At 36.9% G+C, this 24994-nt stretch overlaps 1 protein-coding gene across 1 annotated transcript in view; it reads right to left on the reverse strand.

The window, feature by feature from the left end:
* Window positions 1-24994, reverse strand: part of MBD2 (methyl-CpG binding domain protein 2) — a 59108-nt gene that overhangs the window by 28994 nt on the left and 5120 nt on the right. The window contains exons 2-3 of the mRNA XM_074355440.1: window positions 16525-16684; window positions 3184-3321 (exon numbers count right to left, since the gene is read on the reverse strand). Of these exons, the coding sequence (XP_074211541.1) occupies window positions 3184-3321; window positions 16525-16684 (298 nt within the window). The remainder of the gene's footprint in view (window positions 1-3183; window positions 3322-16524; window positions 16685-24994) is intronic.

Raw genomic sequence — 24994 nt, forward strand, 5'->3', positions numbered from 1 at the left:
ATCTTACTGTTTGGGATAAGAGTCTTATAGCTGGTAGAGTTCCCTCCAGCGCACTCCAGATTTCTTTTTAATCTAATGAAAAGACAAGTACTTACTAACTATGCTGATAGTATATATAAAACAGGCTGGCTACTTATCCTATCATAACCAGGTATTTCAAATGTCATTTCTATCTTATAATTTTAATTATAGGCAGAAATCACTGCTGAATTCTGTTTAATGCACAGTTATTTATATATCCTTGATTGCACTTTTAAAGCTAAGGCATTTTCAGGGAGTGGATAGATCAGAAATTCATAATTTATATATTTTACAGAATTCAAATTAGACTGCCATGTAGACAGACCTAAGCATAGGATGTTTGTTATATAAAAGCAGAATTTTTAATTTCTACAGTTGCCTCACATCTAGACTAATAACTTCAAACCTATTCAAGGTAAAAGATCCAAAAATCAAATCCTAGTTCTAGGTCTCAATCTTTAACATTCCAAAAGGAATTAAAATACCATTAGCTTGAAATATCTTATTAAAAGGATGTGATACAGTTAAGATAAAAATATTTATATATGCAGGAACCTCAAAAATAGAAAACTCATTGTCTAGTTAATTTAATCTTGTGATCAAAATAACTTCTCCAAGTCAAAAATTTGGCAATTTATATTACCAATCTAGTTCAAAACAGCTATGCCAAATACACCAAAATTGGAAAAAATCATTTTCCCTATGTATGTTTTGCCAACTATTTCCTCAACAATAGCTCAATGGCAGTCATCTGCCATATGTATGTCAGAATATAATTAAAATCAGTATCTTTCCTTTACTAAAAAACCTGAATCTAAACTGAAATAGTCAGGATGACAGATCACGGTTTTAAAAACACTTAATACAAAAGATGTCTCCTTACTATTTTCATATGTTTACCCAATGCACAGCCCTATATTTTGAAATCCTATTAGTGAGACAGTAATCAAATATTATTTCGATTCTTATGTTCAAGATAAAGAAGAGGGAGAGACAACTAATGTCTTTTTATAATCAAAAACATCCAGCAAAAACTGTCAGGCAACAAGAGGATAATGTGAAAAACAGTCCAAACATTTGGAGAAGTAATCTCCTAAATAATTTTAACACTCCCTGTCTATGAAAGCTAAAAGATAAAACCCTCAGAAGATCTTGGCTGAAATGACGTAAGTGGATTTTTGGAGGGGCGAGGGCAAAGGGGATGATTTTGCATTTTTGACATATTCTTTTCATTTGAGGACAATCTCAGAAACCTTAATTAAAGAAGGAAAACTTAAAACTAATCAACACACCAAAGAATAAGGAGCGACAAATCTGATTACTTCAGTTTAAAAATCTAGGTTACCAATATCTTTATAGCCAGATAAATGCCCAGTAAATATAATTACTGCAGTTTTCAAAATTTGTGACTGAAGTTAGGTGCAGAAAACAAATTACTGACAAAATGACCATAATTTGCTACTCGGTTGGCCTTTAACCAAAATATTTGTTTACAGACTGTATTGAGAATGATTTGGCAAGGTAATGATGAGGATAAAATCTGCTAAACACTATCTGTTCTCAATAAGACAACTCAGATTTTCAGTCCAGAACTAATATTATTAGTTATTCTACTTTCTTTATCTTTTGGGCTTTTTGAAGCAAACTGTCTTACCCAATTACACACTTCCAAATTTTTCAATTAATAAAAATCTTTACAAGGAAACGATTTTACAATCACCAAAAAGCCAAAGGACAAGATGTGCAAGACTTTAGACAGTATCTGAGAAAGAATACAATCAGGGAATGGCTTTATCAAGGTGGGCAAAGTTCAGAATGGCAGAATTCCTTCCCTGCCTTCATGAATACACTGCAACTACTGCGGTTTGGTGACTGTCGCTGGGTGCAGTAGTAAAACAGAAGGGAAAAGCCTGGTACAGGAAGCTGAATGGCCCAAAGAAAACCTAAGTGGTGACAAGAGCCTAAAGGCACATGCAGGTACGCATCTTTTATATTGGATGTGATACACTTACATGGCCCCTGTTGAATCTCTTGGGGACCAACAGTAAAGCAAGTTTAGAACTTCAAATCTTGAGACATCTATAGCAAGATGCTGATCCAATGTGGCTCCAAATATCTTCTGTTTTCCTGGCTCACCTGAAGAGGAAAAAACACTACAGAGGATGTGGGAACTGAATTTCTTTATGTAGTTTCTTTTAGAGCAACTGTCTGAAAGTTTTGGCCCAATCCTTTATGAAGTCTGGAGATGAGACACTTGAGGGACTAGTGAAAAACAAAATTCAAATGAAAAGGTGGAGTGAGCCATCTAAAAGGGGAATACGAGAGCAAAAGGTAATTGTCGTAGGTAAATCAGCGTTTCTGACCCTTATGTGGGAGGAGGCAGAGAAAGGAGAGAAAAAAATGCACAGATGTTTCTCCCTCCACTCCCTCACCCCAATTGCTACTAAAATTTCATGACGTACCTAATCTTTTGACCACAATTAGGGAGTGAATAAGCAAGGTTACTTGGAAAGTTTAAGCATTTTGTCAAGTCTCCCTCTCCTGGCTCTGAGGCATTATTAAGCAGCAGGGAGGCCTTTCAGATAAAACTTTTTTTCTAAGAAAAGATTCTGGTGGAATACAGCTTGAAGCAATAAAGAAAGAGAAAAATAAATGCAATTTATACAAAAATGGAAGTCACAGGACAATATACCATATTAACCAAAGTTTATTTAATTCTGTTTTTCAAAAGGGGAGGGACCGCTTTCATGTAATAAGAAATCAGGACAAAAAGTAGTTTCCAAATAATAGAATATATTTTTAAACTAAGCAACACAAACTGCATGCTTCATCCCCTTAGGAAATATTACCCCTGGAAAGATAATCTTTATAAAAGACTAAGATTAGCAGAACCAAGTCTGATGTACATTACCACACAAAAGCATACAAATGTCCTTAATGCTAAATTTAGATTTATTTCTAATTAACTTATTTTTTTTCTTAAAACATTTTACCTAAATGTCATATTAGAGTTATTCTCCAGCATTCGTGTAATAGCCTAGAATATAAAACAATTTTCTTTCCAAATATATTCCATTTTAACCAGAGTATACTTGAACTATGTCTGGTAAAAATACCAGAATCTTCTGAAAAATAAGAATGGAGAACCAATTAGATCCTTACCTGACGTGGCTGTTCATTCATTCGTTGTGGATCTGATTTCACTTTATTATTAGGATGATTTGTGACTTTGGTTACTGGTTGTTTGAAAATTGATGCTGTTTGTCTAATTGGCAATGTTGTATTCAAGTCTGGTTTACCCTGTGGACATAAGTGTTTTAATTAATAAACATTATATATAAATATAATTAAATGAACTATTAATTCTATATCCACTACTTTAAATTAGATTGTCCCAAACTTCTCAATCTCATCATTTTAAAACTGTAAAGTGCATCTTAAGCATGTTATTATGTAAGACTTACGTGAAGTTTTCTCATAAAAAGCTTTTTGTATACTTTTAAATGTAAGAAAATTCTCTATATAAAATTCATAATTAATTTGATTAGCAAGATACTAGGGACTTAGAAATGAACAAATATGTTTAAGGTTGGGTTATACAAAAGAGATGGGGGGCTTGCAGGACAACAATCATTTCTACACTCTGAGAATGTAGGAAAATAATGGTACACGTGGTCATTAAAATATAAACAGCTGTCAGGGGGTCAGGCTTACATAAAACCACATAAGTTAATCTTCTCCTGTGTAAAAAAAGATAATTAGAAATGGTTCTTCTAATTCTCGCAAGCAGAACTCAATTTAGAACAATATAAGGAGGAAGATTCATTTTTTATATCCTATCGCACACTTAAAACTTTTCAAATAGAAACTTAACATGGAAGTTTCAGAAAGTCAAACAACAGACTTATCCTCTTTTAATTGGCTAGTAAAAAAATGTTAAGATGTGTTCCAGTGAAAACAAACGGTGGCACAGAATTGCTAAGTTCATTTAAAATACTCCAACAGTGGGGCAGGGTGCTGGAGAAAGAAAAAGGACAAAATGTGATTTAATCATTGTGTATTCTGATTTTGGCAAAAAATATTAAAGATCATGTATACCTGAGAGATATATCTATCATAGTTTTAGTATAGAAATATACTTGCTAAATCTACAGGATATTCAATGAGCTTTATCTTTACATCTCCAGACAAAAATTATATCAACTTCCAGACTCCAAAACAGTGGTTCTCCAACTTCACTATGCACCAGCGTCACCCAGAGGGCTTATTAACACAGACTGCTGGGCCGCACGCCCAGAAGTTCCGACTCAGGAGGTCTGAGGTGGGGCCTGGGAATGTGCATTTCCCTTACGGCCCAGGTGCTGCTGCAGGTCCAGGGACCACACCTGGACCGCCACTGCCCTCAGACAAAGATTGCACACTGGTGGCAGGGAAACCAGGCCTAACCTATAGATGCCTTTTGTTTCGTTTTGTAGTGTCTTTAATAAATTAAGCCAACATCTACAAATAAAATTCACGTAAAATCCAGAACTCTAGCTTCACTTAAAAACCCAAAGATCTAGAAATACTGGCCTGACTCAGCCCACACAGGCCATGACTGACAAGTGGTGGCTGCCCACTAGAGGTGGTAAGGGTTCTCCTTTTGCAAAAGTCCACAACTCACATTTGTGGTAACTGTCTGAGCCCTTTGGGTATCAAGATTGTGAAATGTGCTTAAAGAATAGTAGGATGACTAGAAAGGTAAGGACCACAATAAATTAATCCGACCCTTATTAGAATTACAGTATTATTTGGACTCACTGGTAAATGTGCCTCCACCCCACCCCCAACCCACCCCCACACACTCCTCCTCGCTGTGCGTACTGGTCATGCTTCTCATTCTTTTCTCTCACTCAGTTTTCTCACAATGTACGTGCTTACCTTTAAGAGATGTATTCATCATAAATAAATAATGCTATTTCAGGCATTTCACTTTATCTTTATGGTTTTCCCAAATAAATTTGATTTAGAGGTAGGCACACTTGGCCGACAGGCTGCTGAGTAACCACTTAGGATGCCATCTCTAAAAAGTGTGGGACCCAAGAATTTTTTTTTTAAAGCTCTCCTGGTAGTTCTGTGATGTGCAGAGGGTTTGGACCACCCTGATTTATAACATCTAGATTATCCTGAGGCCCTAAGTGAAGCCACTCAACCTATAAAATAGTCAATATTCAATCCTAAAGAAGCTTGATATATAAATGCTTACGAAGAACTTCTGTCATAATTAGTTATAATTAGTACCTATCACTAACAATACCTTATTTAGTTTTTAGTGTTTTTGGTCTTTAATAAAGAGCAATGTACTGTGCTGGTATTAGAACAAAGATGGTACCAGTAGACAAAGAAGTATATAGTGACTGTCTGAGCACACACAGTCGAGCCTGTTAAGATTCTCAGTGTTACTGAGGATGACTGGCAGCAGCAAAGACTAGTCTAAACGATTCTAAACTATAAAATCCTGAATCCACGCAGACTAGGAACAAGCATGGAACATGTAAAACTACTGGTGCCACAATGGTAAGATTGGTCTTTTTTTTCCCATTAACTTATGTTTGTGCTGCAATAAATTAAAAGTTTGAAGAAAAAGCTGGCTAAAACTATTTAAAATATACCATTCGCTTCCACTGTCTGACGATGAAACAGTTCATTTCCCAGTGTCATGGAATGAGATTACTCAAGAGTGTGCTGCATGGCTCTTCTCTTGATCTTATTTTGGTATTTATTATTTTTTTCTCCTTTTAACTGACTGAAAGCTCTGAACACAGACAGAATTTTTGTACTAATTAACTTTGTGTTCTACAACAGTGTCACGTAATCTGAAAAGCTGGACTAACTGGTTTTCCCAGAAACTGTTAGAAAAACAGTAAATTTTATTACTGCTCTTCCTTGAACACTGTCAGAGTCCTTCATGCCCCGTTGCTGTCTGAGTTTTTCTAAATAACCACCCATCTGCCATAAACTTAGGAGTTACAAAGCAAATACTTTATGGGACAAGATTAAAGCTATTCAGATACCTGAAATCTTCCCTTTAATATTAAAAAAAAAAGTGAAACAGAAGTTCCTTATAAAATTAAACTGACAAACACACACATTCTAATATTAGAACTAAAATTTTCCAAACTTTGATGAATCTCAGTATACAGGCTGTTCAAATCAAAGTTTAATGTATTTTATAATAATGTGTATATTAAGCAGGAAGTATTCAAGTAACTCAAATAATTTTTGAGGGTTTATTCTATTCCCCTGGGATGAACAAAAATAAATCTTTTTTTATTTTGTAAGTTTTTACTTCATCTCTTTCCAATTAATATCTGAGAAGATGCTTTGAAACTCACAAAGGCCAAATATGCAATAAAAATTAATTTAAAAATTGTTAAAAATCAAGGACGAGGAGAAAACAAATTTCCTTGCCAAAGGTTAATAGTGACAGATACTAGAGCTGAGCATCAAATGTAGATGTGAACTTTCTGGGGGTGTGGGTGAAAAGAGAAACATTAAATTATACAGATACCACAGTCAGAAAGGAGGAAGCATACCAGTTAATGAGAAAAACAAAAACAGTTCTGGTATTAAATCTAGGGAAAAAAAGTTAAAGACACTTAACATCACAACAAATATTAAGCAGACTTCCAAGTGCTGTTTCTTCTTCCAGTGACCTTCCATAAAAGCTGAGAACATATTTAAAGGACAACTCAGTGAAGATGAAAATGACTGAACCAGTGTGGTCTGATGATCGTGCAGACTTTCAGTGACCCAACCTGAGTAAGGCTAGCAAAGAGGGTGACTAAAGAGGTGGGTGAAGAGCATGTGTCATCAACCAGTAGTTTTCAAATACTGTTTCATTCCTACCCACTAAAATCAAAAAACATATATATTCATATATCCGCCCTACATTGTAAACTTGCCATCAAGAATATTCCATATTTTAAAGAGTTGCAAAGGATGCATTTACCAGATATTTTAAATACTGACACTTCAATAATAAATTATTATATCATGTTACAGTGTGTCTAACAGAATCTAAATATACCCACCATCAACCATGTATAAAGGAACAAACTCTTCAACAATAATTCATTTTATTTCACTCCTTTTTCTCTTTGGACTAATATTCCATTTCCAGAATTATTTCCTATTTTATACTTGAAAATGTTTAATTAATCATTTATTATCGTAGTTATTTAACTTTCTGTGACCACAAAGCTTAGTGATTAAAAAATAAATAAGTGACTTCTGGTTTATTACAATTAATAGTATATAATTGACAAAAAATGGTAAATTACACATTTTAATAAATAATTATTGAACACAGTCTATAAAAATTATATATATACATACATATAAAATAATTGTTTATTTAAAAAATGAACTCCATGGCCTTGGATGAGTATTACTATCTGCTAGAATGGGACAAGATTTAATATCAATTCTGTTCCTATTCTTCATTTTTTTTATGTTAACACCGAGAAACCTTGTTCACATAAATGAGAAAATGAAGGAATTTTAGTCTGTCACTTAATTCTTTGGCCTTCTTTTGAGTACTATGTTAAAATATCACATAGTGAACCATCAAAAAATTTTAATAATCAACATCTACATTAACGCTTAATAAATTTTACTGCAGGCGAAGAACTGTATTAGCAGAAAGACTTGACTGTTACCAAGTCATCCATTTTGTCAGTGTCATCACCAACATTTCAAACTGTTCCTTTATTGGAGATCAAACATTCCATACCACAGTAAAACCACGAACAAGCGAGAGGTGTGCTATTCTTCTGTAAAATGGGAGAAAGCTGACTATGAAAGGGGAGCTGATGGGGGGAAGAACCTGTACCTCTGTCTTAGATACATTCTCAGAAGGAAGGACATAGAAACAACCCCTTTAAAACTACCCATGCTGTGATACCATGTAAAGCCTTTCACGTGGCAAAGTTTGAACAGCAGGAACTTAAACTATATATTCTAAATACCACTTTTCTTAGCCTGGTGTTAAAATACAGTATATTCAGTAAATAGCTCACAATTGTACATATACTATGACAAGAGTCTTGAGGATTCATTTTACCCTTAAAATTCATGCAAATTCTGCATTTAATTTTTAAAATTAGTCCTGTTTGTTGTCATGTAAAAATGCTGCTCTTCCTACCCAAAAATGTTCAAATAAAACTGACACTTCCAAGTATCATTCAAGTACCATTTTAATTCTGTGGCTTTGCATACCCCCAAGAGATATTCATGCCCCGATTTGAGAAGTCTTTATTTTTCTAAGGCCACTTTCCTCATCCATAAATGAAGATAATAACAGTAACTGTTTACAAGACTCTTACAAAGATCAAACGAGATCATGCATGTAAGATGCTACCGCTGGTGCAGCTTCCATTCAGTCTTGAACAAATATTGAGAGCTTACCATCTGTGAGTGCATGCTGGGAACAGAGTCATTTACAAAACACCAAAGCCCCCACCTCGGAGCTTACATTGTCAGGGTCAGGGGAAGACAACAATTAACAAAATAGGGTTATAGCTTACAGTTATGTTGACACACAAATTCTGAATAAACAGCAGCTGTTTCTATTAAGTTCAGCATTAACCTGTTATTCAAGATGCTATTAACACTTACAAATGTAACTTACTAAGCTTTCTCGGAAGGAAAGCCATCCCGTTTCACAAAAAGGCGAGCCTAAGTGGTATCTTTAGGTTGAACCAAGATTATCTTCAAAAAAGTAATTTCAGATTTGCTCCAGGATACACAGTAGCTGACAGCTAATGCCTTTCCATAAAAATCAAAAGCCAACAATGCAAAGTGCTTTATAGTCCTTCAGTTTTTGAGACATAATTCACACACCGTACAATTCACCACTTTAAACTACACGGTTCAGCGGATTTTAGTATATTCACAAGGTGGTGCAACCTTCATAGGTTTCTGCAAAAAGTAAAGAAAAATACATCTGGGATCTATGATTTTATACTGAAAATCCACTTCATATAGTATCCTAAGTGAGGAACAAGTTCTTTTTTTTTTTTTTAAGGAGATCAATGGGATCATATTTTAAAAAGTAATAAAATGGGTGGACTACACTTTGAGCTCATTAAAAAAGGATATATACTTGCAATTAATTGAAGAGGTATAGGACTGAAATTCATCATTGAAAGTAAGTTTTGAAGAGTTTTGTTTAAAAAAATTACTTCTGAGAGCTTTAGTTACTATAAGGTCATAAAAGGACTGATGGGAAAAGATACTAAGGAGTTTCAAACAGATGGCTAGAGCAGCTCTACTCAAACTAAGGCATCTGTGTCTGGAATTAATTATCTCCTTTATGTCTGAGTTGGCACTAGCTGAGTACACACCCTTAGAATTGTAGAAAGTCACACAAACTGGTTTCTATAGGGCTTAATTCTCTAGCTGACCTAGAGTCTACAGAGTCAAGTAACTCTTCAGGACTTAACAGAACTTGGTGAAACTGACTCAATCGCCAACAGAAACCCAGGCATCCAAAATAAATCCTGCCAAAGCTGTACCGTGGGGAACTACGTCCCCAAATCTACCTTCATTTGTAGCACAAAAGCCAAGCCCAGACCGTCTCAAAAGGTCTATCTATTGCACTTGGATACATCTGAAACACTAACTTACAATGTGCTAAATCTACTCTCATACTGAACGGACTATAAAGTTCTGTTTGCTTTTTGCTTTCTAGCAATTTTATCCAAATCCGTATCTAAATACCTAGCTCAAATTAGCCGAAGAATGAAAGCATTGTTAGGTGATAACAACTTGCTTATTATCTTCATTTATTAGCAGAAGGGAAATAAATGCCCTTTATTTATTTACTAAGGTTATTTCTGCATATGCGAAAATTAGAAGTTCTTCGGACAAGAGAACACTAAATACAGTCGACCCTTGAACAACATGAAGGTTTGGGGCATCGACCCTCCCCACAACTGAAAATCCACACATAACTTATAGTCAGCCCTCTGGATCCATGGTTCTGCATTCACAGATTCAATCAACCCTTGATTGTGTAGCACTGCGATATTTGCTATTGAAAAAATGCACATGTAAGTGGAGGCGTGAGGTTCAAACGTTTTGTTCAAAGGTCACCTATAGTCCTACTGTCTCTTGCTACAGCTTACCCTTTCTTCCTTTATTCATTCATTGAACTTTCACTAACCTCCAGTCACTGTGGCTTGCTTTCTACCTTCATATGTTAAATGCATCCTGCCTCAAAGGATTTTGCACTATTCCCTTTTCCTTCTGGTTTTTGTACAGCTGACTCCTTCTCATTCAGATCTGGGCCTAAAAATCACACCCTCAAAGAAAACTTTCCTGAGTACTCAGCCTAAAGCAGCCCCCTAGTCAATCTCAACCATTCTTACTTCATTCACTGTGTACCTTTAATATTTAAATTGTGTATTAGTTTCTCATCCCACTACAATGTAAGTTTACAAACACACAAATTTCCTCTACTGTATTTCCAGAATGTGGAATACTGCCTGAGCACATGGAATATGCTAAAAAAAAATTTCTTTGGAATAAATGCATAAAATGTCTGTTACACATAAGGCCTTGTGTTACAGTCTTTGAATAGTCTCATTTTCAGCCTTAAACATACACATGCTACATAAGTGGAAAATATTGACTCCATGTAGTCTACAATGTCTATCTCAGAATTATTCAGCATAGTCGTCTGTATCATATACCTCAAGATTACCAATGTAAAATAATCCTCAGACTTGTTCCATTTATGACTATTTAACGTTAAGTTATGCTGATGGGTACATAGCAGCGTCTTCCTCTGAGTCACACAGCCAGCCCTACATAAGCATCCCATGGGAAAATAATCCTCAGTCTACACATGGTGCTCTTGGCAAAGTCGCTGTCAATCATAGTGATGTTATATCATGAAATAATGGGAAATAAAGACTGCAAAGAATTTAGAACTCAGCAGACAGCCAACATGAGATTCAGACATCAAAACAAACTATGTACACTGGCAGGGAACATGCCATGTTGCTGTTAGAGAGCTATGATTCAGGAAAAATATTCTTTGGTTACGGATCTGAAAACTTAAGTCATCTCACTGAAACTTACTTGCCGTAACGACTTTCCATCCATATAGAAAATAACCTAAATTTAGCACAGTGCTTCCAGACCTGAGGAGACTGGTATGGAGATTAAAACCTTGGAACAAAGTGTAAGGTCAAATAATAGGACATCAATGGATAAATTACAGGGATGAGACAGGTGATTGCTTGGTTGAACACAGAAACTTTAACAGGTAAGAATGATATTAACTTGGAGACAAACAGCCAATCAATTTTGGATCCTAAAAACTTCAGTGAGAATTCGGCTTGCTCCAAACAGTAAAACTTTTCCCCCTTAGGGAGGTAAGCAAACGAGTTTAAGGAGCCCACACTCTGCCGAGCAGTCCTGTAACAGATCACTCATGTAAGAGGCTGAGAATCAAGGCAGGAATACAGCCAGTTCTTTCAGAGCTCAGAGTTCCAGACAGGTCCGAGTTGCCTAAGAAAGTTCTAAGTTTGTTTACAATAGTTATCCAGCAGATACACGGACCTCCTTTCTAAAAAGTCAGGACAGTAATATTTCAACTGCTTGTGTACTCTGCTCTAGCAGTTATCAAAATTAATCCATCACACCCCACATCCAATCTTCGTAACAACAGCCAAGTCCCCCAGATCATAAGTCATCACCCAGCACTCATCCCCATAATATTCTGTACAGCTACCTCCTAGTTCAGTGGCTCTCAAACTTTTCCGACTTCAGCCAAGAGAAGAAATATATACTTTACATCATTACTCGGTATACACAAGGGTATACAGTATCACAAAAATCATCTAAAATACTTACCCTTACTAATTGGGATGTGTGCGCTATTTTCTAACCTATTGTATTTCATATCTTAAAAATTCTAGTCTTGAACAATTACACTGATTCAATGATCCGAAGTTTGAAAACCAATCCCCTAATCTTACCCATCCCCACCCCCGTCCTTACACTGCATGCTCTTGAATGACCGGGCAGCAGGCCCTCCTATAACCTCAATATTTTCTCTAAACATTCTCTCCAGTTTCTGGACTTTACTGAAACTTGGCTGCCCCTCAAAGATCCTATCTCCCCTAAAGTTCTCTCAAATAAAGGCTTTTCTTCTTTTTTGGGGGGGGGCGGGGACTGTGATCTTTATTTGTGAAGTCAGCTAATTCCAGGTGGTTAATATTAGAATTATATTGCAGTATATGTACACACAAAGGTTGTTTTAGGAATGAAATACAATCAAATATATATGCATTATCTTAATCACTATGCTGTACACCAGACTAACATAACATTGTAAACTGACCATACTTCAATAAAAGATAAATAATTAAAAAATTTTTTTAATTAAAAAAAAACTTCTATCCCAGAGCTCTTCTCACAAATACACTCTCACTTAAAGCAACCATTTTAAATTCAGATGAACAATAATTCACGGGTCTGCCCTTCCGACCGAAGAGGACATCCCTAGTTTGTCTTCTGCAGACATTTGCTCTAACTTGTTCCCCTTGGGAGCAACGGCACAGAAGCACAAAGACCCTGAGCGGCTCTGAGGGTTTCTTCTTTTTAACTTACCACTACCTATCTAAGGACCAAGAAGTGGTACAGCTTCCCTTCTCTCTCCTCGTTTCTCTCAACGCATTTTCCCATTTTTGCTTCTTCAGAAACATGAGCTCCTCTGAAGCTCACAATCCTCTGACTGTACTCCACCCTTCCTCCCTGCCTTCCCCTTCATTCATGAAAGACTTCAGTTTCTGTTTTGTATCTTCCTCCCCATCTCAGCTCTTGTCCTCATTCTTAGGGGCCTCAATACCCATGTAGATAATTCACCCACATCCTGAGTCTTCTGATCCACTCTTCCACCCAATCTCACCCACCTAAAATAGGCACAGGCTTGTCAACACCAGTAACTGCACCATCTCCAGTATCTCCATCAAGCATCTAACTCTCCAATTGCTACTTCTTATCCTTGCAACTCACTTAGGACTGCATTCTTTGAAGCCATTGGTATCTCCTATCCACTGAATGACCTATTTTCTTACTCTTCCATAACCTCTTTCACATTCCTCCCTACCCAGTAGACTCCATGGTCCCCATCATTGTTAGTACACTGCAGATGTATTATTAATTAAACCTCTGTGGTTTTTTCACTTGTGTTACAGACTCCTTTCTTCTTAACCTTTCCAAAGCCTTTAAGATGGGAGAGTAACCAAATAGGCAACCCTCTCATCCACCATCTAGTGACTCTCCTCCTTAGCCAAGAAAATTTATTGAAAGAATTGTCCACGCTGACCAATTTCAACTCTCATTCACTTTCAGCCCAATCCAGTCTGGCTTCTCTTCCCAGTGAGACTACTGTTATCAAGGTTATTAATAACCATCATGCTGCCAAACTCAATGGAAATTCCTGTCTTCCTGCATCCACCTTTCAGCAGCAATCAAAGTTAACAGACCACGTTCCTTTTTGAAACATTGTCCTCTCCCATGTCTCTACTACCTTACCAGCAATCATGTCACAATCCACTTTGCTGATTCCTTCTACTCTAAGCAAATTCTAATTATTGGATTTTCTCAGAGCTTGGTTCCAGATCTATCTATCAATCATCTCCAGTCCCATTACTTGGAATACTACCTAGGTGCTAATGACTTTCCAGCTCAAACCTCTCCATCAGTATACCAGTTGCACACATGATATCTCCGTTTGGATGTTTGACAAGTATCTCACACTCAAAGCTGAATTTACTGTATTCAAAGCTGAGTTTATTTTATTCACCCATATAAATTCTTCCCCAAGGCAATCTCAGTAAATGGCAATCAAATCTACCTAGTCACTCAGTCTAACTAAAATCTAAGGGCTCACACTTGAGTCTTCTGTGTCATCTTCTACACTCAATTCATTGGTAATTTCTGTCAATTCTATATTCAAATCAGAACTAGGATCTATTCACTTCTATTACCACATATGTATAATTATTAATTACCCACAAGTACGTTTTCTGCTTTATAGAGATATTCAATGTTCATGTTACTCCAAAAGAGAGCTTACTTTAAAAAAAAATGAAAAACTCCATTTTCTGACTACTTAACTAAAATAAAATCAGAGGCACAAATAAGACCACGCCCAGAAAAATTCAGATAGAGTTTCAGAAAACAATGATAATAAAAGACATTTCCAAAATAATGTATGGTATATTAATTTATTCAATAAACATATATAACCACTATAAAGTTCTAGAATGAGGTGAATAATAAACCAAATAAACACGAAGCAAATGTTTATTAAGTACCTACCATGCGCTAGGCTTTGGACTATACATAAAAAAACTAAACAAGACACAGGCCCTGCCCTCGTGGAGCTCACAGTCTAGCTGAAGCAGACAAACAATCACAAATACAACGGCAAAGCACCAGGGAGGCACTGCAGGAAAAGGGACCGGTTCTGCCTGGAGAATGCAGAGCAGGCTTCACAGACATGGAGACAATGGAGCTGGGCCTTGGATGAGTAGCGGTTCACCAGATGGAGGGGAAGGGGGAAGCACATTCCAAGCAGAGGAAACAGCACATGAGCAAGCAGAATCTTGAAAGCACATGCCACGGTGCAGGATGGCGAGCGGTCCAGCGCAGCTAGAGCAGAAAGGTGCATACAAACTAAAGAAACGAGTTAGTTTCAGGTTTTAGTGAATCATAACTGTCAGGAAGTATATCTTCCTATTACGAGTAGTGCAGCTTAACTATGATTCTGGTAACAATAGGATAGTTTGAAAGCATTCCATTCATTTCATAAATATTTAAGCTCCTTCAAAAGACACCCAGCACTGTTTAGAGCGTTTAAAAGGCAGTTTTAGAAAAATAATCTTAATTTTCCTCTGCACATTTAAGAAGTCGAATAAACCCAGAATAAAGACTTCAAGGTGAAATCACACAGCTTCACCTGTACATACTCAAGTCCCTAACTGTGCTAACTTGAGCACCCCGACTCCTCCCACTGCCTCGTGTCCTTAACAGCTTCGTAGCCATCACCCCAAAGCAACACCACAGATAAGCAATACAGAGGCACCTTCAGCCTTCCCCTCCTGCACCGCCTCTCCAAACAAGGTACCTGCGATGCTCCTGTGGAAACCATGCCAGGTAACTACACAGTACGTGAGGGAACAGTGCATTCCTACCTCCACACCACTTCCTGGAAACCAAGCTATTGTAAACTAACTGGGAAGCTAGATTCCGAACAAAGAGGGATATGAAGCAGAGACCCCACGTTCTCCAGGAGAAGTAAAAGGGGAGGAGAGCTCGGGTCAGACAGCGCCCTCACCGGTCACGGAGGCAGCCTGGTGCTTAGGAAGCTACATCGGGAAAAGGAAAAGAACCTGCAGGTGATGTCATACAAATCCCTGTTTACTCCTCCCAACACTGCTAGAGGAAAGACTTTATTGTCTTAATTTTACAAATGGGAAATCTGAGGCCATCAGCGGTTGATGCAGTAGCCCATGACCACACGGGCTGCTAAGCGGTGGAGCCAGCACGCAGGCCACGCCCCCGCCCTGCACGCTGCCTCGGGGCTCCGCAGGCGGACGCGTGCTGCCAAGGGGCTCGCACAGTCCCGTCAGTCCAAACTCTGGAAAGAAAAGCCTTTACTTTTCCCTCCGCCATTTCACACAGTCAGTGAGAGAGAATGGCGGTGGCAACACGCATACCCATCTACCTATGAAATTTAGGGAGAAAAAAATGGTTCTATAAGATCAGCTGTTTTAGAGGGGAGAGAAGGGCTTTTTCTGTAGAGATACTGGGTGCTTTAATACAATTACGTTAGCATCATAATTCAAGTGCTGCTAGTTCAAATTCCTGTACAATAACCAACCAAGCAGCTCCGTAAAAGAGCTAATGACAAAATCTCCAATCACAGTATTAGAATGAGAGTATTATTCCTAAAGTCACTGTCCTCAACACCATCCAAAAGCCAAAATAAAAAATGCTCTTTCTCAAAGCTTACTCTTGAAAATGAGCAGGTAGTATAAACTATGTGGTAAGTAAGGATACCTGCCACAATAAAATTTTGCCTCTTTCTGGGCAATAGGAACTATTTTAAGGGAAAAAAAAAGAAAGGGGGAGACAATTAACATCAACAAAGAAATATTTTGTAAATAGTCCCAAAGGGTCAAATGTGTGGTGTATTCTGGCATAGGAAGATACTGACATGCTGTTTTCAGCTGTGCACAGCTTACATAGGCTCTCTCTGTAAGCACTGCCAGCTACCAGAAAATTAATCAGATTTGTAAGTCAAAATGCTCTGTAGTAGTAGCAGGAAAAAAAAAAAAAAAAAACTGGGATATTCAGACAACCCAAATTCCAGTGACACAGTGCAATGTAAGATACTTGGAGAGCTTCTGAAATAGCACTCATATAAATAAATTAACCAACCTTATTTTGATTGAGAGGATCATTCCGCAGTCTCTGTTTGTTCTTCTGTAATTTACTAGGCATCATCTTTCCAGTTCTGAAGTCAAAACTGCTGAGGTCAACAGTATTTCCCAGGTACCTTGCCAACTGAGGTTTGCTTCTGAACTTCTTACCACTTGGACTAGAAGAAAGATAATGTTAATTGTACAAAAGACAGTAATATTTACCCTAGATCTCTACATAAACCTTTCCTTCATGCCTTCCTTTCCGTTCCCAATTGTTACCATGTGACAATTTTACATACCTTTATTTTTTTCAAAGAAATATTAAAAGTTTTAAAGAAACTTCTTAACTTCCTATAAAAAGAGATAATGTGTCACCTAACATAACAGCCCACTAGGTACAGCCCTGGAACACATAACAGATGTTAATAGAGATTATCCCAGTGGTCACTCACTCAGCAATCATTAACAGAATCCCAACACTAACTGCAAGTAGAGCACTTCAGATGTCCTCAATCTTACACATTTTCCAAAGTGATTTTCAAAATGCTATTTTTTCTGTAAGTATTAATATACATAATGCCAACAGTAATCAGAAAGAACTTCACATTCTTTTGAAGTCAACAACTTTTGTTGAAAACACTTACACACACTTGGAATCCATATAATGTTTGGGCGACTGATTTGAACTCATAACATTTACAATAGAAAAAAATTATTAAAATTAATAAATTTTGACAATCTTTAAATGCTCCCTAATGTAACTACCAAAAGGAAAAAACTAAGGCAAACATTTGCAAATGTGTTTGTACAATGTTGACATAACTTTTGTTAGCCTAACTCCACCTCAGAGAAGTGTATCAGGAATAACTTACCTCTTGTTAAGAAATACTGTCGAAGCTGGAAAACTACAAAAGTGCCAGAATTATAAACATGGCTAAACTAAGCTAGTCTTTCCTAAAAAATTTTTTCCCACGTGGCACTGATTTGTAAGAACGATTTACAGGAAGAATGCCCCAAAGTCTTATCTAATTTTCTGAGCCAAATATGCTAAAATACATTTCAGTGTGATGTGTCATCAGCAGAGAATTGTGAGAATTCTAGAATATCTCTCAAAGAAGCCAACATGTCATATTTAGAACTTAAGATTGTACCAACTGACCACAATAACAGAAAAATAATTCAACAGGAAGACAAAAGAGAAAAGGCTGGAAAACCAAGCAATTTACATTTCCCTGGAACAGCAAAACTTCTTTTTGGGTCAAATCCAAATTAACACACCCTACTCTGTAACACAAATTCCATGGTCTTCTGCCACCACAAGACTTCAAGATCGTATCAACATTCTTTTTCCATAATCACACAGTGTAACTATTCCTGAAACACAATTCAAGGTATAGAATTCAGCCTCCAGAAGAAGACAACAACCAGTTAAGACCAGAATGTAACAGAATAAAAGGAAGCAGGCAACAAACAGAACATAGCAGATGAAAGAATACAGGATTGTGTATAAGCAAACCTCAACTCCCATTCTAACCCATATTTCCAAATATGCTCAGCATCACAAAAGAAAATAGCACATAATCCTCAATATTGTCCAAAACTTGAATCATCTCTGCCCACTGCAAACTTCCACCCCCAAAATATCACTGTCTACCTAGCAACCAATCTTCAAACTAGAAGGCCACATCACAATGTTCAATGCCCCATCCCTCAGCCACACATCCAATACCAAGTTCTAAATGTTCAGAGACTCCTCAACACTGACAAAATCGCTTTGCCTCCTCAATGAAACATCAAAAACATTCAATCTGTTTAGATTTTTTTTTCCTGACTTTTCCCCACCAACCTGGAAGATACCCCACATTCTAAACTCAATGTCACCAAAATACTCCATGCACTTTTTTTGACTTCCGGCCATGTCTTTGCAGGTGGAAGGATGAGCATAAGCAATATCCTGTCTGTTGCGGAACTGTTAACTCCTCCAAGCCCAGCTAAAATGTCACTGCGTTTATGAAGTTGTCTGTGATTCCCCCAGCCCACTTAGAAATAATTCTACTAACCCTGCAATTCTACTTCATTACAATTCTGTACATCCCCTTGATGAGTCAAACAACCAGACATTACAGCGTCCCTTTTTAAAATCCTCAAACATAATTTATATAAGCTAGCATGGAACAAGGCAACTTCTGAGTGAAAAAAAAAATCCTTATTAGATGGATAGTTAAGAATAAGGTTTTCATTTGCAGACACAATGAAACAGAAATTCTATGCTTACTTAAAAGTTATATTGCCTGGAATTTTAAAAATTGAACCAGAATATATTTTCATAATTAATCTTATGCTACATAAAAAATGAAGTATTACTACAAGACCCAAATTAATGAAAAATTGGTAGATTACTATTTTGTCATAATATATTACATTTAATTTTAATTAAGCTAAAACACCCACACTGTCCTTATAATCAGATATGCCAGAACAAGATTCTGATAAACGATTTGATACACAGACCTAAGCCCCTGCACTGCACAGCTGCAGACACTGTTCATACAACACTGCTGCCTTCAGGACAGTGGTACAAGCAGCATTCTTCTCACTGCTCTAGCTTGTGCTTGGTGCTTTGAGGAAAGTCAACCCGGCTGCCCCAGGGGAACTTTAAGACCAGGGATCTTCCTCTGCAGGAGCTGAAGGCAAGCATATTAGCAGGAAGAGGCCCACGGGAATGGGTGAGCAGAATTCTGCCTGTCAGGTACAGACCACCTGCACACTGGCAAGACGGCCCTGGAGTGGCCAAGGAAGTCAGTGCTAGGTGAACAAAAAGACCCCACGCCACTAAGGCTCTCGTCCTGCCCAAAGTGACTAAGTTATCATCTGTCTGCCTTCTAAGATGGCTGCTGTTAGGTAACACTCTCCGGCACACCAGGGCTTAACATGACTAAGCTTTTATTCTAAAAGCACCAGACTGTAACTTAGGGAAATTACTTTTTTTTTAAACTCTAGTAGACTAGTGAAGGATATTAGTCATTTTCAGTTTTCTCTGCCCAAAGTGATTACTTCTAATCCCAGTAATGAAATACTAATATTTCACTTTCAACCACAAAAAAATTCCCTACCAACTGCCCCCTAGATCTGCCTACCCTGAAGCAACCTGTGATCTCACCTTTAACTTGTCCTCCCTGCTAAATACCGTGAAAAAAGTAACTAATAAATGAAAATCAAAAGCATGAGTTATATTTTTCCAGTTCTCATAAGAGCATTTCATCACTTGAACTACGTCTCTGCCTGCTTTCATTTTGATTAAACTGTTTAAAGCACTTCTTAAATGCAACTCTACCTTAGAGGTTTCTAATTATAGTTTACCAAAAAGAAAGAGATTTTACTTGGCATCTGACTTTCAAATCCAAAAAAAAATTAATTGTGACACCAAAAGGACCTAAGTGACAGTCTCCTTAACTTAGTGGCATTTGCATTTTGTCACTCTGTCAACTCATCTGTAATCAGCATTACCTGAGCTAGACCACTGCAACACTCACTCCCTGCCAGTTTACGATGAGAAAATGCACTCTCCTGAAGACCTGCCGCTGCCATGTGAAACCGCACTCTGAAAGCGAGTTAACACGGCAGAATGTATTTTTTCAAGTTACTTTGGTAACATGGATAATCATGACGCTTAGTCAAACCATTATGAAACGAGAGATGTGAGCAGACACGAGTATATCTTCACACCAGTTTGACACCAATTTCTGGGACAGCAGCACCCAGAATGGGGTGAAATGGACAGGCCTGCGAGCATCAGGGTGCCCTGTGGACGGCAGGTGGTCAGCTGCGTGGTTCAAGGGCAAGTGCCGAGGTGCTTCATGCTCCAACGACGTTGGGAAGTGCTTTGCGGGGAATAATAAAAATGCCACAAACTACAGCACTAGAGAAGTCTGAGAATGAAGAAACATCAACTTCCTATTTTTCTTCTAAGTGTTAAAGTTACTTGATACTTACAAGAGTTAAGTACTGAAAGAAAGATTTCTCTAACTTTAAATAACAATTATCTCCAGAAATCAAATGTTAGCCAAGACTAGAAATCTGAAATTAAAATTAGCTTTCCGTACCTAGGTACAAAACATACAATCAGAAAACTGCCAAACCAATTAATTCAAAGAACATATCTCATTTTTTCAAAACTACATGACACACACACAAGAAAATCTATCTAAAAGTCAGCGCCCACTCCCACTCGTTTTTCCCCAAACTCTAAATGGAGGCCTTTCCTAAAATGAACCATCCTCAGCCCTCTATATTTGTGCCAGGTAGAATTTACCTACTCTCATCCACTTCTACCTTCCATCTCTGATCAGTTACTAAATCTAATTCCTTCACAATCACCTTTGAATCCATCCTTCCTTTCCATTCCCACTGCCTAAATCAAGTCTGTATCACCTCAGGTCTAAATTACAAAAGGCTGATTTTCTATTTGCTAGTCTCTGCATCCTAAACTATCCTAAACTTCCTGAAACACCACTGTGACAGCTCCAGTTTAAAAGCCCTCAACGGACTTCAACCCATTAGCAAAAGGGAGTCAGACATCTTAGCCCTGCAATTAGATTCTTTTTCATCTAGTCTTCTCTTAACCTTTCAACCCTACTTTCCACTCCTCTTACCCAGTGACCTTCACCCCAGCCATACTGGTTTATTCAAGTCTGAATAAACAGGCTGAATGGTTTCCCTCTTCAGCCCGACGCAAACCACATCTTTTACCTGGTCCAGTATGTACGTCTCCACCCCAGTACCCAAGAGCCCAGAAATACCAATCTGTCTCACACCTCTTCCATAAGCCTGAGCAGAAAGAAGTAATAGGAACCAGGCCAATAACCACGAACTGCCTGTTGGCATCTCTTGTATTCTAGTTTGAAACACTGAGTTCTGTATAGTTGCAAAACGTCTACAAGTTTCAATCCTATCTTCACAAGTAGCATATTAAAGTGCAGTTATTCACAAATGAAATGACAGGATGTCAGATATGCTTCAAAGTAATGAGTCAGGGGTCGTAGATCTGGGTATGGATGAAACGAGACTGACAACTGTTGAACTGGATACTTGGCAGTTTTTACATAATTCTCTCTACTTTTCCATATGTTTCAAATGTTCTATAATAAAATATTTAAACATTAAAGGATGCAAGCTGAATATTTCTCCCTGAAAACTGAAAAGTCGTTTTTTAAAAATAAGAAGAGTTTGGATAAGTAAATTTGAGCATTAAAGAATTTCCTTAGCAGTTGGGGAGGGGTAAGGGATGAGGTAGAGAATTATTTTTAAAGTATCAATAAGGAAAAAATTATTTACAATTTGGCAACTGATAAGATATGACAGCATTTCACCTCTTCCCTTGACCTAAATGTTTAAAGAATCACCACACAATTTTAAGAGGTATAAAAGACCTCAAATATAATTCAAATTCTGTATCAATCATTCTCATTCCATAAACTAACATTTAAGTAACAAAAATTGTATGCAAAAAGTATATTGTTGGTAGCAAATTCTGTTATCTCTATGATTAAGAAAATAAAAAGCCAGGATTATCCACCAAAAAATAAAAAATGAATGAATGCAGAATTTTACCTAATCTCATCCCATTGCCACAAGCACTCACTTTCTGAAAAAGGAAAAAACAGTGGCTATTTTGGTTGAATTGGGGACTGAACAGTGCTATGGAAATGTCAGAAATGAAACACTTATGGGAATTATTTCAAAACATAACAGGAGACGTGGGGACGGGCACTGGATATTGATGAAATGAGACCAGCCAGGAGTCACTGTTCAAGCTCATAGACAAGCACATGAGGGATTCATTACACTCTTCTATCCACTTTTGTTTCTGCACGTGTTTGAACTTTCCCATAATAAAAAATATATAGACCGATAGATAAGAACACCCCCCCAAAAACTATATTTTTAAAGAAGAGGCTAGGGGCCTCCAGGAAAGCCCTTTTTAAAGACATGCATACACTACTGTTTACGTGTTAAAAGTTTATTCATCCTTGATTTTATCTATGGATTCTTCCAGTATGAAAAGTACCAAGAAAGAACATACGCACATACACACATACCTGTGTGCGTAGAAAAATATATCCAGAAAACAGAATAGAAGGCAATATGTCAAAATATCAGCAGTGCCTCTCCTTAGGACTTAAACAAGGATTGTCATTTCTCATTATAATATTCTCCCAATTTTCCACACTAAGCATGGGTTAGTTTTATAATCAGAGAAAAAAAATGGAATACTTTTTTAAAACTCTGATGAACATGTATAACCTAAGTTCTTCTCTAATCACACTTCAACATAGAACAAAATATTGTGAATCCTTACATATTAACAAGCACATGCTTCTATTTATGTTGGTTAATTAGGTGAAGAGAAAGGAACTAACATTTTACTGATCCACTGACAATTCAACACATGCCAAATGCCTTACATGTACTTTTATTTAAGCTCAAAACATTCCATGAGGTAGAATTCTTACCCTTGATTTACAGTTGAGAAATCAGAAGCTTACAGAAGTTTAAAAATCTGTCCATGTTAAAACAGTAAAACAATATTCAAGATTCAAGCCCAATCTTCTGACTCAAAGTCCCCATTCTTACTCTAAACCTGTGTCATCTATGGACAGCCTTACTTCAAACAAGGCCTTCAGATAAGTACAGAGATAGAGAGAAAGGATTTAGAAACTACTATGGTAATCTGACATGGTGAGTTATGCCTTGTATGCTCTAAGAGTAAAAAGTTGCAAAACGTATTTCATATGTCCATGTTTATATTATATATTGCCCATTTGTTCTAGGGGCCTCCAGGAAAGACCTTTTTAAAGAGATGCGTACATCACTGCATACATGTTAAAAAGAATTCTAAGGCTATTCCTCCTTGCTTTAATCTATGGGCTCTTCCAGCATAAAAAGGAAAGAATACCAAGATGTATTATTCAAAAATCATCAAAAGGATGATGTTTTTCTTCCTCACATTTGTAAATCACTCCTACTGGTTCCTGACAAATACTAAGGGCTCAATTTTAAAATCTAATTTTAAATTATATTCACTATTATTTGTATTTGCATACTCCTTATGTAATCAAGTTCCCAAATGAGTATGAATTTATGTTATAATAAGACAAGGCAAAACCATAAGATCTCCATATATCATTCAAATTTCATTCTATTTCATACTTCTATTCTCTTTCCTTGAAAAGTTTTAGTTTTTAGAAGTTCTTATCAAGTAAAATTTCATTTTTCAATTTGCCAAGTTATTTCTTAGTGGAAACGGCAAACAGCAGTAAGAGAACAGACAGGAGCTGTGAAGGGTGTTAGTATCAAGTCAAGAGCTGATGGTTTATTTCTAAGTCATCCTGCCGGTCCGAATCTCAAACACAGGCTAAAGTTTGTGAATTGCTATTAAATTAGTCCAACCATAAAGTGTAAAACAAAAACAAAACAAAACAGAAAAATCACTAACTTCGCAAATCATCCACTTCTGCTCTGTTAATTAAAACTAAATTATGAAAAATTAAATTGTGACCCTGTACTTCACAAATGAAAATTTAAAAGCAATCTGAAACAAATCATACATCAATTTCTGCCAGAGATCATATTTAGAATGAACATGTATCAGTTCCTTTTGAGCTATGTATTTCCTCTACTTCAGGTACTGCGGGTGTTCTGGCAAGAGAGACTTTGCATGTCAGACTCTAAAAATCAGACGGAGGACAGATGGCAATGGTGCACCCTAACAAAACTTTCTCTAGCACATTACAAAAGATGCGATGGTACAGTTGAGAGAGAATCACCAGAGCACAATGTCCACCACACCTATGGCTTTTCTTTCTGGGCCCAGGCTTTACATGGGCATTATCAAAAAGAGACTAAAAGCAAGTAAAACCTTTGGTTATGCAATTAAGTGTTTAATAAATATTGCGTTTTGTTATTTTCTTTAACTAAACGGATTTTTTTTAACTTGGTCTGTAGGGTACATTTCAACTGTATCCCAACTCTGAAAGAAACACGAGCTTTTTGCAGAAATCATATAAAACTATCTCATAAGCTACATTTAGCCTGCAAGTTACAATCTGATTTCTTCTAATTTAAGTGAAAGTTTTTTAAATGAAGAAGACCTATATAGCTTGTTCCTTAGGGAATGTGTTACCTATCTGAATATCTGAGAAATGAGAGAGTCAATCCTAGGATAAATGTCTATCAAAGAGAGAAACATTTCTGAACAAAATGATTACTTATGTTATCCAGAATAAAACTGCTTTGATTATGTTAATTTAAAACAATTTTTCCATTTTTTTCCCCTTTAATATTGCATAGAACTGGAAGAGCATCTTTTGATTCAATGGCTTCACTACCAAATCGGATTTAGAATTTACCCTTTGTCAACTTCAGGATGCAAGCATCGTCATAAGTAATTACATTATTTTAGATGGTACACGAAGCTCAATAAAGCA

This window comes from Camelus bactrianus, chromosome 30 (genome assembly GCF_048773025.1).
Source record: "Camelus bactrianus isolate YW-2024 breed Bactrian camel chromosome 30, ASM4877302v1, whole genome shotgun sequence".
Lineage (NCBI taxonomy): Eukaryota > Metazoa > Chordata > Mammalia > Artiodactyla > Camelidae > Camelus > Camelus bactrianus.